Source organism: Conger conger, chromosome 3 (genome assembly GCF_963514075.1).
Source record: "Conger conger chromosome 3, fConCon1.1, whole genome shotgun sequence".
Lineage (NCBI taxonomy): Eukaryota > Metazoa > Chordata > Actinopteri > Anguilliformes > Congridae > Conger > Conger conger.
In genome coordinates this window covers 36,054,959-36,072,277 of record NC_083762.1, presented here as the reverse complement: position 1 = coordinate 36,072,277, position 17,319 = coordinate 36,054,959, and the positions used below count along the sequence as shown (strand labels likewise).

The 17,319-nt window shown below is 40.4% G+C and overlaps 1 protein-coding gene across 1 annotated transcript in view; it reads right to left on the bottom strand.

Annotated features, from left to right (window-relative positions):
- The window catches only part of LOC133123297 (kalirin-like), a 151,018-nt gene that overhangs the window by 108,401 nt on the left and 25,298 nt on the right, over window positions 1-17,319 (bottom strand). The window contains exon 2 of the mRNA XM_061233642.1: window positions 4,929-5,003. Coding sequence (XP_061089626.1) covers window positions 4,929-5,003 — 75 coding nt within the window. The remainder of the gene's footprint in view (window positions 1-4,928; window positions 5,004-17,319) is intronic.

The window sequence follows — 17,319 nt, the reverse complement described above, 5'->3', positions numbered from 1 at the left end:
TTTCATTTAATTTACATTTCATCACAAGATCTTTTGACAATTACAACACACGTACAATTACACAACACTAACGTATATTCTGTCAGACACTAATTACAATGTGAGGACAGACTCGGTATGAACTGAGGGGGGTTTGTAGAAGCCACTCGAGAGATAGGAACTAACCCAATCGAGAGACAGGAACGTTTTGCAACGACAGATCCTCAACACGTTTTAGGAGCACTGCGCAATGTCAGCTCATCAGCCAGTGACTGCAGGAAGAACTCCACCACCGCACCCTCCGCCCACCCTCTATCTCAGACCACTTATCCTCCGCAAGGTCTCCCTCTCCCCATGTGTAAGCCATGCCGGCACAGTGTGCTGTACCCGGCCTGATCAGGAAATACAGAGGGATAAGTCAACAATGAGAATGCTAAGCACCCTGAGCTCTGCACTACAGCAGCTTCTAATCCACGGGGAGGAGGGACGTCTACTCACAGTGGATCCAACCAAGTCATACTAGCTAGTGAGCTAGTGTCTTCATGAGGTATCATGCTTTTATTGGCAAGCGCAGACAGGACCCAGTTCAAATTTAACTCCGGTACTCTCGGTCAGAAATAAGCTAGCGTTGGCTCTTCGTGAGCTTTAGCACTGGCCTTGCCTTGGACAAGTGGCTCGACCCATCATCTCTCCTGGCTGAGGGGAGTGTGAAGCTTATAGTAGTTTACACACTGTTGAAGGTTTGTTCTCATATAAAAATATAAACTTCTGTTATATAAAGAATATAACAATCTTTATATGCTATATAATATGTTACACAATAGAACAAGGAAAGTATACAGCGGATGAATAGCAAAAATAGCAGTTAGACACTGTGAGGTACATTATTGAGTCACTTGCATGTTACTTCTGTGAGGCATCCCACTGTCTTGATAAAATCTGTAGGGAAGTTGGCTGGGAGGCATCATTACATTACATTACATTACATTATTGGCATTTGGCAGACGCTCTTATCCAGAGCGACACACAGTTGGTTAGACTAAGCAGGAGACAATCCTCCCCTGGAGCAATGCAGGGTTAAGGGCCTTGCTCAAGGGCCCAACGGCTGTGCGGATCTTATTGTGGCTACACCAGGATTAGAACCACCGACCTTGCGTCTCCCAGTTATGTACCTTAACCACTACACTACAGGCCGCCCTGTATCGAGTGTATGAATCCAAAAAGGTTACCCTGGTCCAATATTACATTTTGTCCAGAGACTTGAAAAACTTTTTTTACAGCACTGTAGGTATTGAGCAGGGACTTGACCTGCAGCCACTTGATAATGCTAATTCTGTCCTGATCCTTTTCTTGTTCTTTCCACAGTATCTTTATTTAGAGGCACCTTTTTATGATGGCTCAAATGATGGCTCATTTCACTGATTTTGGCATTGTGCACATTCTTTGTGTGAAATATTTGTGTACGTATTTGTGTTAATGTCTTTTCTCCATTGTTAAGATGGCTGTCTGTCATGTGATTCATGATGATGACGTTTCCAACTGAGAACATCAGACAGGTATTTAAGGGTGTGGTTCTTGGTATTTTGTAAGTGAGATCATCGCATACTTCTGGTGTTAATGCATTTATGGCACTGGGCAGCATACATAGTGAGAAGCTTCTTCATGTTTGTTCAGTCTACTGTTCTGTTCAGCACATGCCTAGATGTGCAGATATGTTGTATTATTTATTACAGCTTGGCACACAATTATGAACTGCCTCACAGCTCTGGTTTATCAGGAGCATGTGATAGACCTTTGCCAGATGCACCATTTGCCTAGACCAGGGGTCCTGGAGAGCCGCAGGGTGTGCTGGCTTTCGTCGCCACCTTAAAATAAGCAATCGATTAAGACCCAAGAAACCAGGTGAGGTGAGTTAACTGTGTAATCAACGGCTTTCATTGATCAACTAATGCCAAGTAACAACGAAAGCCAGCACACCCTGCGGCTCTCCAGGACCAGGGTTGCCGACCCCTGGCCTAGACCATCGTTTCTCAATCTATGGGCCGCGGACCGGTGCCGGTCCGTGGAGAGGTCGCTGCCGGTCCCCTGAATCCTGCCCTTCCTCCACTAAAAATTCTATTTCTTTTACTGTCTATGATCGCGACTCTGCTCGGCACGCCCCTGTCCCTACGTCACCCGTCCAACATTCTCTAACGTGAAGCTTTCCCACCCGCGAGAGGTTACATGCTCTGTTCTATCTCTGTCACTGTCACTCTGAACGTTCAATCGCAGGCATACACACACTACATCTACAAGCTCAATATGGCATGCTTAAAGCAAGCTAGCATCAAGGGTTTCTTTAAAAGACAACCTGATACACCTACTAATGCTACACCTGATGTTCCCAATGAACCACCGGCAAAAAAACATTGCCCATTTACTCGAAATTATGACCAAAATTACATCAAATTCGGCTTTGTGTCCAACAATTCTTCAATCTGGCTATGCTTCTGGTGTACATCAGATATGCTCATGGGGGGCGCTTCCACAAAGATTTTCTGTGTTGTAAAGAGTTACCATTAAATACAACTGCTGGGGAAATCTTGGATGTGTGTTAGTTGAGTATATCAGAGGCCATGGGTTGCCGTGGGATCGTTGTGTCGGGGTATGCACTGACGGGGCTGCAGCTATGACAGGGAGGCACAACGGCGTTCTTACTCGGGTGACAGCAGTAGCACCTTTGGTCCAGGCAACGCACTGCATAATACACCGAGAGGTGCTTGCCTCAAAGCGTCTATCCCCAGAGCTGCATGAGGTCTTGGATCAAGTGGTCCGATGCGTGAACTACATTAGAGCCCATGCATCTAACTCCAGGATGTTCACATCTCTATGTGAAGAGATGGGCGCCGAACACACGCATCTCCTCCTGCACACCGAGGTCTGCTGGCTGTCTCGGGGTAAGGTGGTAAGCTGAGTGTTCGAGTTGAGGCATGAGATCGGGGCATTCTTGGATAGTAAAAAATCTAGTCTGGCTGAGCATCTACGTAATGAGTCCTGGGTAGTTAAGTTAGCTTACCTCTCTGACATTTTGCAGCAATTAAATGCCCTCAACTTGTCTATCCAAGGGAAATCATGCAATGCCTTCCAGGCCAATGATAAAATCATGGCCTTTAAAAAAAAACTGTCAGTCTGGAGCGACAGGGTCAACCGGGGTGTTTACGACATGTTCGACTGTCTATCATCCCTAGCTGATGTTGAAGGTGTCTGTCTGGGGCCGGTGACAGCTATCATCGTTCAACACCTTACCGAAACTCTGCGTCATTTCGAGAAGTACTTTCCTTCAAAATCGCATCTCTCAGAGAAACAATGAGTCCGAGATCCATTAGCCAATCCCGAGAATAGTGATCTGCCACCTGTGATGCAGGATAAACTTTTGGAACTGTCTTGTGATGCTGGTCTACAGTTGCGTTTCGGCCGACTTTCATTATCTGAATTCTGGCTGTCATGTGCTGCTGAATACCCACAGCTCAGCGAAGTGGCAGTGAAGGTATTGTTGTCTTTCCACTCCATGTATCTGTGCGAGACTGCCTTTTCTCACGACTGCCACCAAGACAAAGTATAGAAATAGGCTTCAGTCAGAAAACACTCTTCGGGTGGCTTTGTCATCTTGTCTACCTCGATTTGATCAATTAGAGGCGAGAAAGCAGGCACACCCGTCGCATTAGTGCCTTCAAATCAATTCAAAGCCTTCAATTAAGGTTAATCATCTGTGTTTAGCCAAACATTTAACCAAAATAAAGCATTAAAAAGACAAAAAAAGTACAAAAAGAAATTAAATAACAATAATAAAAACAGTGTTAGGGCTTTTATGCTCATTGAAAATACAGTAAAAAAATTAATAAAATAATAATAATAATAATAATAATAATAATAATAATAATAATAATAATAAAAAAGCACTAAAAAAGATGTGGGGGGTGGGGTTGTTTGGTGGGTGGTGGTGGTGGGGGGGGGGGGGTCACCTACTGGGTTTGAGAAAGGCTGGCCTAGACCACCTACTTAGTAACGGTGCAGCTCAACTAACGGCTTTAAACAGGAGTGGTAACTTTCAAAATTTGGGAGAAAAACTAGTGAATAAAAAACTGAAATAAAGGAGGAGAGATTCAATGTTGGTTCTGACAGCAGGATTATAACTATACTTTGACATAATTCCAATCCCCCAATGCAACTCCATGTTGACTTTCTTGGCTGAATTGTAAATGACATTGTCCCATTCCACCACTGTGATGCCATGTTCAATACAGTGGCCAGATTCTAATTGACTTTGACATTATTCTATTCCCCCTCTGTAACTCCATGTTGGCTCTGTTTACAGGTTTTCCATCCTTCAGTGAGGCACATTGCCCCAATTCCACCAATAATGTAAGCCCTCCATCTTGGATTGTGAGCTTTGGGATAAGCATGTACAACAAGGTCCATAAAGGCAGTGACCATTCAGTACTAATGGTTTATTCTACAGCAGCAGCAAGTCCATTACTGATGCTAGGGATACACAACTGATTGACACCAGGAGAAACAGGTCATTTTAGTTCCTGTCTGATCTACTATATGATTAATTCGCTCATTTAAGCAATGGCTGGAATGAAGACCTGGAACTAAACCAGGTTTCTAGTATGTTACAAGCCACTTCACGAGGCCCATATGAAACATGCAATTTTAAACATCTGGAAGAAAATATGTATCAATTTGTTTTAAATGCCCACATGCGTCAGTAGCATATTTGTCTGATTCTGTCATGGTCAATGTGTCAGAAGCCCGCCCTCCTGTAGCTATAATTAAAGCTATCATGAGCCAGGACATTACAAATAATCTACAGCTTCTCTTCACATGACCTCAAGTTCTGTTCCAACCACAAGGAATGGTTTAATGCATACAAGTCATTTTAGATGAATGCTGAATCCTGAACTCACCTGACACAAAGGCCACCTTCTCCTTCAGAACAGGCAGGACATCAGAAGCCTTAATCCCATCATTTCTGAATGAACCTGACAAAGAAAAAGAGAACATGAGAAGAGAGCTCTATTCTGATGATCGAATGGGCATCTTCTGAAAGTTTGCAGACCTAAAGTCCAGGACATATCACAAGCAAGAAAAGACTGAAGATATCACAGAATTAAAAGAGCAGGGTTTACATTCTAACATAAAGGCCTCCATATAAGGAGCATTGGCTACTTCTCAGAGATCACATGACCAGAATAGTTGCACTCATTTTTAGAAGCACCAGGGCAGATTTTTGAACAGCACTCAGCAGGCTGTCAGACATTCATTACACCCACCAGAAACAGCAGCATTCCCTAAGCCTGCCTGTCACATGCTGTAGACTGCATCTGTATTCAAAGCAACACCTGACCATTTCTCTCTCACTATCTCTCTGGATCGGCACTGCAGCATAAAAATGCAGAAGAGCAACGGTGAGTTAGAACAGGGACAGAAAGTACTGTGGCTGGGGAAGTAGACTAGAAAGACACAGCCCTTTAGAATATTAAAGGGTTTTCTTTGCTTTATATATGACATTGCATTATTCTACGGATTGCATTACATTCTAGTGTTCTCCAAGGTGCCTGACATAGTTTAGACATTAGATATTCATATTTCCAAGAGTTCACCACTTTACTTAAATGGTATAAGAGAACTATCCAACCTGGGATTGCAGCCAGAAACCTTTTGGCTGAAAGACCAACTCCCTCTTCATGATATAAAACTGCCGCGCTGTTGCTGTGACAGAATTTGGCAAGACTGAATTCTACTATGTATTGCAGAACAGCAGTGTGATACAGAAACCTTTTCAAAAGTGTTTAAATAAAAATACATTATCGAAAAATAAAGTGTACTCTGGTAGATATTTGCATGAGGACAAGGAACGATCTAAGTTATTTCGTCAGACAGTTTCCAACACAATCTCTCACCACAACTACTGTATTTAAAAATGTATCACCATAACACAGGTTGGATGGATATCATTATATTACCATCTATCTCTCTCTCTCTCTCTCTCTCTCCCTCACACACACTCTTTCTCATAACATATAACACACATTTGTCATGCACTGATGACTGTTACTCAACTTCCTCAATCAATTTGGTCCAAGCAACAGCTACATGAAGAAAATAGGATGTTCAGTCAAGATGCTCCTAACATAACATATCAGCTGTTTTCCCACTGTTATTCCAGACATATAGTACTCATCATTTATTTTCCAGGTTTGGTATTCCAGGGAAACATTACAGAAGAAAATGTTAACTTTAGATTTGAAGCCAATCTAGATACATAGAGCACTGGAAATATCTCTTTCGCTAGATCTGCCAAAACAATATCTGATCTAAAACTTTACCAGAAGGTTTAACTGAAATGTTAACAAAAAACTTCATTGGACTTGCCAGCAGCTCAGAAAAGTTGAATGTAAGAATGCATAGCAATTACTTCCCAGTGTTTCTGATGGCTAGCTTAGCATTTGCATAAGTGTACTTTTCAAATCATACTAGTCAGAATTTATCTCTGATAATTGTGGTGTTTAACAAGCACAGCAAAGGTTACAAGGCATTGAAAATTGCATGCACTTGTTCAGTGCATGATTTCTTGATATATGCTAACCATTGGTTTGGTACCCTAGCTGGGTACCTGTTGATTGGCTGTGGCTGGGTAAGATTGTTCTGCGAACCCAAGATATAAAATATTCACATAGTGAGAAATGCTCAGAAGAACCCACACATCACTGCAAAAGAGCAGCAAAAAAGAGTAGCAGGCACGGGTTTAGCTGATCACAGGACAACAATACAACATACTTTAAACAACAAATAACTACATGGCAGAGTTGCCTTTCCTAAGATCTCAACACAATATTAAGCGCCTGAACGTATTGAAAAGAAAACATTGAAACAATGAAACAATGTGCTTTGGAAAACCAAAATTGAACTTTTTGGCCACCAGGTATATTTTGTAGAAAAAAGAGAAGAACACCTTGCGAACTGTTAAGCATGAAGGTGGATCCATTACGCTTTGGACTTGTGTGGCAGCTGGGGGCACGGGAAATATTCTGCACGTGGAAGGAAGAATGGATTCCACCAAATATTGCGAAATTCTAGAGGCTAATGGTTAAACGTCAGTTCAGATATTGAAGTTGAAGAGAGGTTGGGTATTCCAGCAAGACAATGATCCAAAGCATACCTTGAAATCAACCACGAAGTACCACCAGGAAAGATGGACGAAGGTTTTGAATTGGCCACCACAGTCCCCAGACTTGAATACTGATATTGAAAATCTGTGGAGAGATCTTAAACATGGCATATATGCAAGGAGCTCAAATAATATTTCTAGTGTTCTGCCAGGAAGGATGGGGGGAAATTCCAAAAACAAGAATTGAAAGACTCTTAGCTGGCTACAGGAAGTGTTTGCAAGCTTTTGTGTGGCCCGAGGAGCTGACAGGGTTCCCAAACCTTTGCACAGGGCCTTTGTCCTTTTTTTATTATTTTGAAACTAAATTTCTTTTCTTTTCTTTTTTTTGCTTTAAAATTTGAAGAAATATGTCATGTTTAACTTTGTACCAGGTCAGGTTCGCTTCTGTTCATCAAGATTGTAAAAGGCTTTTTTTTTTAATTGGGAAAGGCACAATTGACCAGGGGTGCCTAAATGTTTGCATACGACAGCACATACTACATATACAGTATAATCCTTCTTTACAATACATTGAGAAGCAAAGAGGCTGTGGCACAAGTATTTCTTCAAAGTGTTCAGAGAGAGAGGGGTGTAAAGTATTAAGCAAGCCCAAGTCCAGCTGTATCGTCTTGAGCCACTCAGTGGGAAGCAGGTGTCAGGTCCTCACAGATGTCAATTTGTTTTGGGAGTTCACAGGAATTTATTAGTGAAGCATCTGTTATTTTTGTAATCCCAGGGCTGGCAGCTGGGGGATGAGACCAGGAGGACATCTTCATGAGCTTCAATTGACAAAGAGAGAGTGAGTGCTGCTATCACACTGTGGTACACACAGCCCAATGGACCAAGACTCCAACTCCCAAACCACAGCCACCAGTGCCATTTAATTTAAGCAGAGTAACAGACATACCTTTCTCAAACCAAGATTAATTGTATTTTGTGTTTTCAAAACACAAGAGCAGGTCCTAATTTTTCAAAAATGTTATTTATTAACATATGATCTACTCCAATTATACATCACAAAATTGAGGAACACAATACATAAAATATCAAACTCAGTAGGTACTGAAAATTAAACCAGTCTAAGCAAAATGTTCAACAACAGATCAGGACAACAAATCACTAACTTGTATTTTTACTGTACCATTTGGGAGTAACTCCATCTTTTTCAGCCATTTAGATACCTTTATGTTTTCTTAAAAAAAACATTTAGAGTTCATTTCATATTTACAACAAAGATGCCATAGCAATTTTGGAGAACATGTTGGCTTGTGGCAGTTCATATTATGTTCTCTCAATGTGAACTCAAATCCTGGAGAATCAATGCAGGAATGTACTGTAGTGTGTAACCTTTTGTTGAGTTTACAGTGAAATAGTTTCTGATTAAAAAGTTTCTGATAACACTTCAGCATAAAAATAAAAGTACGGTTTTTATTTTAAGATTTGGCCATTTTAAGATTTCGCGGATGATTTCATTGGTATATAAAGAGCTGGCCAAGTGCCAGGTTCAATTTTAAGACCAGAGACAGTACCAACAATAGGAAAGAAAGAAAATGCAGAAACAAATCTCAAACTACACAAGTAGGCACCCTGTAGGTCAACAATGCATGGCGTACAAAATTATTTAAAGAAAACTTACCAAACTAGCTTGCAAATTTGCATCTAAAATGTTCAGATGTCCCAGTGATAGACACCTGACCAAGCCAGCAACAATGCATTCTGAAGGGGGTATCACAGAGTTCTTTGTACAATACTTGTGAGTGGCAGGCGATGTGATGTCAATGGGCACTCGAGGGGGATTACCATGGGATTATAGTAGCCTTTGTTGGCTATTTTAAACAACCCATGTACTGCTTACAGACAGTAGCCTAAATGCTGGCACATCTCTTTACATGGGGTGGGGCGGTTTGGCAAACTCAGACTCTTTGATAAACTACTTGCCAGTTTATTTATACCCACGCAATCTTTTTAAAGTTAGTAACCTTTTAAAGTATGTCAGAGCATTCCACAGCCATATGTACAGTTCCATATAAGTGTAAGTCATATTTGAAATGTTTTTAAAGGAGTAATATGGTGGTTGGTCATACTTTGTAGGTTTTTATATGCAATTTGCACAAGAGGGCATTGAAGAAACTGGTGTGGTGCATGGCGTAAAACGGCAAGATTCAGTAGCCACACTCAGTACGCCACGCACATCGCCTGGTGACTGCACCATTGCGCCATGAGAAGTTGATTCTGGAGAATACGGCCCACTATGTAATTTTATTAAGGGTGTAGAATCAACTACTTCAAAAAATGTATGAAACCAAAGAAATATGCCTTAACATGGATTGATTAGAAACACAATAACCCAATAAAGAAGGGAAATTGAATATAGCATTAACAATTGCGTGACATGAATTTCAAATTCGATATTTTGAATACGTAACTAAATGTAAATCATGGGTCACCACACTTTCCCTGAGGTCTTAGATGGATTCAAGTCGCTAAGCTCTACAGAGATGTAGCTCAGGAATCTTACTGCTTCCAAAGCATTTGGTCACACATCAACAGTGTAAAGGTATCTTTGTGTACTCTGGAACACACACAATCAATGACTTGTCCAGCTTTTGTTGCTCTTTGCCATGTCAGAGACTTCTCTTTGACAAGAACAATTGGTCCAGTGAACAATTATCCATGTGCCATGAGCAAAAATGTTAAGTATAATGAAATACACTCCCAGTTCAGAGTATCTTGAGTTCTATATTACATGTCTTCAGGCACAAAAATGTGCACAGATGGGGCTGCAGGATGGCAAATCCTGTTAAGACACTATTCAATGGACACTGCACTCCTGCTGATCCACAGAGTTTAAATGCCTTTCATCTGGCAGGTGTTTGACACCTGGAACAATAGGTGATTCAAGTTGTCACCAAATCAATGACTCAAATTAAGCAATTAAATAGCTTAATTGAATACCAGACCACATTGGAGATCTTCAATTTCAATTAAATTGTCATTAAAGTTTAGATTTTAAGTATTTAGAAATGTTTTTAAGCTAGGTAGTTACGGTTGGTTCAAAGGTTATAATAAACATCTCATGGAGATGTGGAGATTTTTTCAAATTATTTGAAATATTTTTATACAGATGTTTCAGGGTAGACAAGTGATTATTCTACAAGCGAAATACTTGTATATAAACCTACCTCTACATTCTCAATATGTCTCATAAGCGACCCCTGAAATAACCTAAATAAAAGGACAATATAACAACAGTTTGTAGTCAGTTTCCTCAGATGTCTCCACTCAAGCAATTTCAGCAGGATGTGATCACACAATGACTATGAATGCACTATGGATCTGACTAAGCTGATTCGCAGTAATGCCACAGCACAACTGAAACCCTATGAAAAAAAATTCACAAGCCACCATGCTAGAGGTTTCCATAGCAACACATTCACACATGAAAATCAGCACCTCCCCACTCCTTGCAGAGCCCCATTACAGTCACATGATCAGCCTCTTTATACACAGAAGAGAAAATCCAGTAACTAAAAATGCATTATTTTTCCATCACAGACAAGAAAATAATCTTAGGGATGGCAGGAGATCCTCTAACAAAAACAATTTCTGAGAAGGCCTCCCTTCTGATAGGACTAGATTGTATACATTTCTTGTGGTGTAGGATAAAGGGTTCCAAGGCACCCCCATGCAGATAAATGGCTTGATTCAAGACAGCTGGGCTTCCGTTATTCCTAGTAAATCACAACACTTTGCCAAATTGCCCTTCATTGCTCTTTACTTTGAAACAAGATGGAGTGCAGGCCCATGATTCTGCAAACATACCATCAGCGCAGCCAGCCCAATATTCAGAGTCAATGATAGCATCTGCTCCTTAATGCTCTGTTCTGCAATGCACCATGGGACATATCATTCACTCACAGGGCTTGTTTCCATGGGAGCCTTCTTATTTTCCCTTAGTAAGATTTAAGAAAGCAAGGCAGAGAAATTCATTCAAGAACCTATGAGATTTAGATATCCACATTTCCCAAGGGTGGCTTTAGTAAAAACAAATGTCATGGCTAAGAGAAGTTGATAAATGCCATTATTTTGACTCACTGCATGCATGTATATGCAGCACCACAGCTTGTGGGCTTGAACTACTCAATATGGACACACTCAGTCCTGATGAGTTCATTGCATTATTTTCATAGCGGCTTGTTTTATTGCTGGTTGTTGAAAGAACATTTGATTAATAGGCCCATCTAGGATGTGCTTGTGTAGTTGGTCTTTGGAATTAATATTTTAAATGAAAAAATAAGCAGTGAAGTTAAAGTCAGGGGATGATGCTAATTGCTATTGTTTGTATTGGACATATGGTGTCGATAGCAGGCAAAAAAAAATTTTGTGTAGTGAGTGATTGGTTTGGGAGTTCGCGATTGATTATTTGAAGTGCAGCCATAGGCATTGCATTACGGTGATGTGGTTGTGAGATTTTGAGGTTGGATTGCAGAAGACGCTGGCCTACAGTAGGTCTGAAATGCACTACAACTAGTTTTTGCATTTTCTAAACCCCAATTTCTTTTTTTTCCGTTCAGCTAACTCAAACTGCAGAATTACACAATTTAGGCCTACTTATTTCTCTTGGGAGCCTCTGCAATAATCACACAAAATGCAGTCTGGGAAAAATGAGGCAGTGGTAAAAAAAAATCTAATGACATCATCACAGTAAAAATGGCTCAATTAATCCAGAACAACTGGAGCACATGCCATGAGGCAGCACACTGCACTTGCGCAAAGCTGGTAGAAATGTGAGCCTCCATCTCCTTGACCTTTAACACCTGTATCTATCACACAGCACAGGATGTGAGACTATCCTGCCCACTCTCTCATTAAAGAATGTCCAGGACCAGCAAGTACATGCTGTATTTTAGAAATCCTTTGTTCCTATCACAGTGCATCTTCACTCCGAAGTTTTCCCTCTCCGATGCGGTTGTATTCTTATGCTGCAATTCGGCATGAAGTATCACCCTGGTACTAGGTCTCAGGGTTGCCAGATACAGATAATAGTACAAAGTCCCTAGGATTGTCGTATTGCAGGGAAAACTATTGTGAATTAAATGCAGACTGCGGCACACCCAGAACTGCTTCCTCCTTATACTTTTTACATAAATTTATATTACAATTTGTCATAAAAACCACAACCTATTGAATCAAATGAGTCACAATGGAGCAAATGTTTTTGCGTTGCGAAATTTTAAAACAAATACTATCAAAAGTCCCAATATACACTGTTTTACATACGTATGTATGGTCCTGAATTGTGCATTGTTATTTACACTTTGATCGTATATCCTCCTGGTAAGACCGGAGATAAATTACCACAGAAGTGGGGTGGCCTGTAGCATAGTGGTTAAGGTAAATGACTGGGACACGCAAGGTCGGTGGTTCTATTCCCGGTTTAGCCACAATAAGATCCGCGCAGCCGTTGGGCCCTTGAGCAAGGCCCTTAACCCTGCATTGCTCCAGGGGAGGATTGTCTCCTGCTGAGTCTAATCAACTGTATGTCGTGCTGGATAAGTGTGTCTGCCAAATGCCAATAATGTAATGTAAAAGTGGTAAAGTCTAATCTGATATAATCTAATCTCTAGTTCAACATCTATATATTTCAGGCATACACAATCAGAGGAATTGACAGCTAATGGGTGTTCATTCATTCATTCATTATCCTAACCCGCTTATCCTGAACAGGGTCGCAGGGGGGCTGGAGCCTACATTGGGCGAAAGGCAGGAATACGTCCTGGACAGGTCGCCAGTCCATCACTGGGCACACACACCACTCACTCACACACTCATACCTATGGGCAATTTAGACTCTCCAATCAGCCTAACCTGCATGTCTTTGGACTGTGGGAGGAAACCGGAGTACCCGGAGGAGGGCATATTCAAGAGCACCAAAATGTTACCTGAATGTATTAATGTCCCAAACTATTATAATCTTTTGGCCATTTTAAACATGCTGGTCACGTGTTTTAATATTATATATTACAAAGCATTATAAAACATACCCTCTGTCCCTTTAAGATGAGCAGACTTTTTGAGCAGTTGTTACACGCTTTCACATATTGTGCCTTGATTGGTTAACTGACCGGGAATGACAGAAGCACCCCTCCCATCTCCTGCCCATACAAGTTATTACACCATACATTGGGGTGGCCACCTTAAATACAGAAAAATAAGGACGCTCCCCACTCCATTATACAATTTTAAAAGTTGACAAAATGTGTGCCTCTGACCCACACTGACAAACATACAGACATGCAGTGAAACAGTCCTCTGATTCCACATCTCTCAAATGTGAAACAAGTTTGATTTCATTCATGATTACGTTATTCTCCCTATAGCGAAAGACTGGGTGTGTAAGGGACTTGCGGAACAAATTCCTGTTATGATTTAGTGGGCAACACAACATTTTATTCATCAGCATTATTATGTGACCGGCTGACCGACTGCTCGCCTCACTACCAGCACCTGGCGGTCGAGCTGCACGTTCACGCCTGTGTTCCGTTCTGGTTCCTCAGTGGTGGAATGACTTGCCTACCTCTGTCAGGACAGCAGAATCCCTCCCCCTATTTCGACACAGACTAAAAACACACCTTTTCAAACTGGACCTTAATCCTACCTCCTGATCCCCCCCCCCACCCCTTTCCGATATCCCTATCCCTCTTGTCTAACCCAAAACATTTTTTTTACTAGTTGTGGATGTGATGCTTCGACTTGTGGAAGAACCTATGCACTTGTAAATCGCTTTGGATTAAAAGCGTCCGCCAAATGACTAAAATGTAAATGTAAAATGTAAATGTGTGAACCTCAACAGGTGTATCTGAGATAAATGTTCAAGAATGGTCACTAAACAGGTAAATACAGTATATGTTGCAAAGAGTATAAGCAATTAGAAGATCAAAGATTATTGGCTGCTTTGATTGAACTAAGTTAGATCAGTAGCCAAATCTGACTTTCTCCTTTTGTCCAGTGATTCTTTGCTGGGAGCAAATGTCATGTTCTACAGATTTAATATTTTGCCAGCTTGATTGGGACATGTTAAACAATGCAACAGACCAAATATTTAATAATGTGGAAATGAGACTGTAGTGAACACAAAATGAAATTAACCAGCCTTACAGTGGCCAACTGTCTACCCTGACAGTACACCCACAGAACATGGCCTGAGGCATGTTGTATAGCATAGACAACCATTCAGAGAGATCCTTCTGTTCACTAGATGGAACATTCAAAGCCTTAAAGTAAAGCGCATACTCTCCTATGATTTGTAAATCAAAATGCGAGTGTTTTCAGTCCTATTCAAGTTATGGCAGATTTGTCCACCAGACTGATATCAAAGAGGCAGAAGCCAGAAAGGGGATGGTGCAGGGAGCGTGAAAATATAACAGCTATTTGAATCCAGATCGTTTTGCCAGCGTGAAAGGTAGTGATGACACATTGACTACATAGCTCTTGTTCATTATTATCCACAGCACCACTCAAGAGTCTGTACTGATATGGATATTAACTAATCGTCCTTACCAATTTAAGCATATACAAATCACATTTAACACTTGTAGTGTACTGTACATAATGTTTCTCAGTTGCAACAAAAAACAGTGGGTCCCCAGAACCAAGTTTGAAAACCACAGTTTATAATGAATCAGGGTACGAAATAAACAGACATTTTAATCAAAATACATAATATTGAAAGGTAAAAGTCTGGCTCAGCACAATCTACATTCTTGAAACCAGCGATGTGCATCTTCATTACAGGAGCAAAGAAAGCATATTTCCATATTACCCTTCTCAATAAGCGAATCTGTAGTGAAAACAAAATGCAGACAAATACACTCAGTATGCACATTATTAGGCATTTATTACACTTTTTTTTTTTTCTTCTGCTGCTGTAGCCTATCCAATTAGAGATGTGGTGCATTGTGTGTTCAGAGATTATCTTCTGCATACCACTGTTGTAATGTGTGGTTATTTGCCGTACTGTCACCTTCCTGTCACCTTCGACCAGTCTGGCCCTCTTCCTCTGACCTCTCTCATTAACAATTTCTGCCCAAAGAAGTGTTGCTCACTGGATGTTCTTTGTTTTTCCCACCATTTTCCCCTGTCTGGCACCAATAATCATTCCACAGTCAAAGTCACTTTAACAGATAATATTTCTTCCTCATTCTGACATTTGTTCTGAAAAACAGCTGAACCTCTTGACCACATCTGTATGCTTTTATTAATTTAGTTGCTGCCATGTAATTGGCTAATTAAATATTTGCATTAACCAAGCTGGTGTGCAGGTCTACCTAAATTGCTCACTGAAAGTATAGTTGTAATTTAATATAATGCATTTTGCCTCCAACATAGAGGATGGGGGTATCTGATAAAGCAATCCCCCACTTTGGCTCTGTCAAATTTAAAAGGAAATCATATGCAAATGGAAGGTCATACAAATGCATATGTACATGTATAATATAATATTCCATACATCCATTGTAATGAATGCAGTAAGGTCCCTTGAGCATGGCGCTGACTGGTGACCCCCTCCCTCCCTCCCAACACAAAATCTCCACTCACCTCCAGGACAAGGACCTACACATCAACACATCAACACATCAACACACAGATGGGGGGAGTAGTAAGCCACCAGCTTTGGAGGGATTTGGCCATTGAAAAATAGGTAAATGCAGGTGTATCCAATGAACGCAAATGACTGGTGCCTATATGTCTAAATCCAAATGTCCAAATAATGAGTATCATATTCAAAAAGACATGGATAGAGTATTTTGACTTTCAGCGACAGGAGGCTGCAGGGATGTTGTGTATGCACTGCCATCCTCTGGGATCAGTCCTGGTGGTCGTCTAATTCCTGAGGCAGTTTAGCATTCCCTGCAGAGGCAGATACACGCTGCTGCACAGAACCCTGGTCTGTGGGTCTGTGGGTCTTGGATATGGTCTTGATAAGCCTTCTGCATGGATTGCTCCTTGGAGCATGAAGAGAGACTCCACTTCACAAAACAAAGAGCAAAATGGATTCCATGTGTAAATGAATATTTCAGGGCTGGCCATTATTTATGGTAGATTATAAAATAATGAGAGGGGGTAGAAAACCTGCAAAATGCAATGTGGGGACAAGGTGACAAGCTCACATTCAATTCTTCATTGCGTTGCTAGGGAGACAAGGTCATTTTAATACAATTAATATGTAATTAATATGTAATCCACTTGCTTTCAGAAAAGCATGGCTGTGGTATATTTCAATAATTACATCTAAGAGTAGTTTTACCCATAATCAACTCTTAATATGTCATCTTTGGTTCTCATTTTATTATAAATGCAATTATATGAATACTGTTGTGTAATCTGAATTATGCAAGCTAAAACAAGCATAAATACTGTTATTTTTCTATTCCCTACACTGAAATTATGGCAAAACCTTGCAGTCAGGGGACATAAGGCAGAGAGGGAATACATGAATAACTCACTGTCCATCTTGAGTAAAATTCAACAAAATATTGATTACAAGTAAACAAAAACAACAATATTAATGCATTGTGAGCATGTACTGTAGTAGTACACCTTGGACAACTACAGCATGCACACATATCACAAGACTACATTGTAACAAATTCAAAACAAATTCTTAAAATAGAATGTGAACACAGCTGCATATGACTTCCCAAATGATGCAATTAATTTCATTTTTTTATCATGGATACATTATAGAAAGATTTTGGTATTAAAATTGAACATTATATTAAAAAGTTCCATTTAGAGGTCAGGTTTCATTTCGACTTAAGAATCTTTGAACTTTTCAAAATTCAAACAGATCAAATCCAAATCTCGCCACCATAAAAAAGATCATAAACAAAATTGCTATGGAAATGTCAGCACATGCTGAAGATGCTGAATGTTTTCCAGCACAAAGGACAGCTTGGAGCCAATATCAATCTCAGAAAATCTAACATTTCTCATTTTAAATAATACCAGTGTAATAAAACTAATAAAAGGGGCATGACTAGACCAATATAATCTTCATGCACAGTATAGTGCAGTCCGACAGTATTTGAATAGTGGTACAATTTCCGTTATTTTGGCTCTGTACTCCAGCACAAAGGATTTGAAAT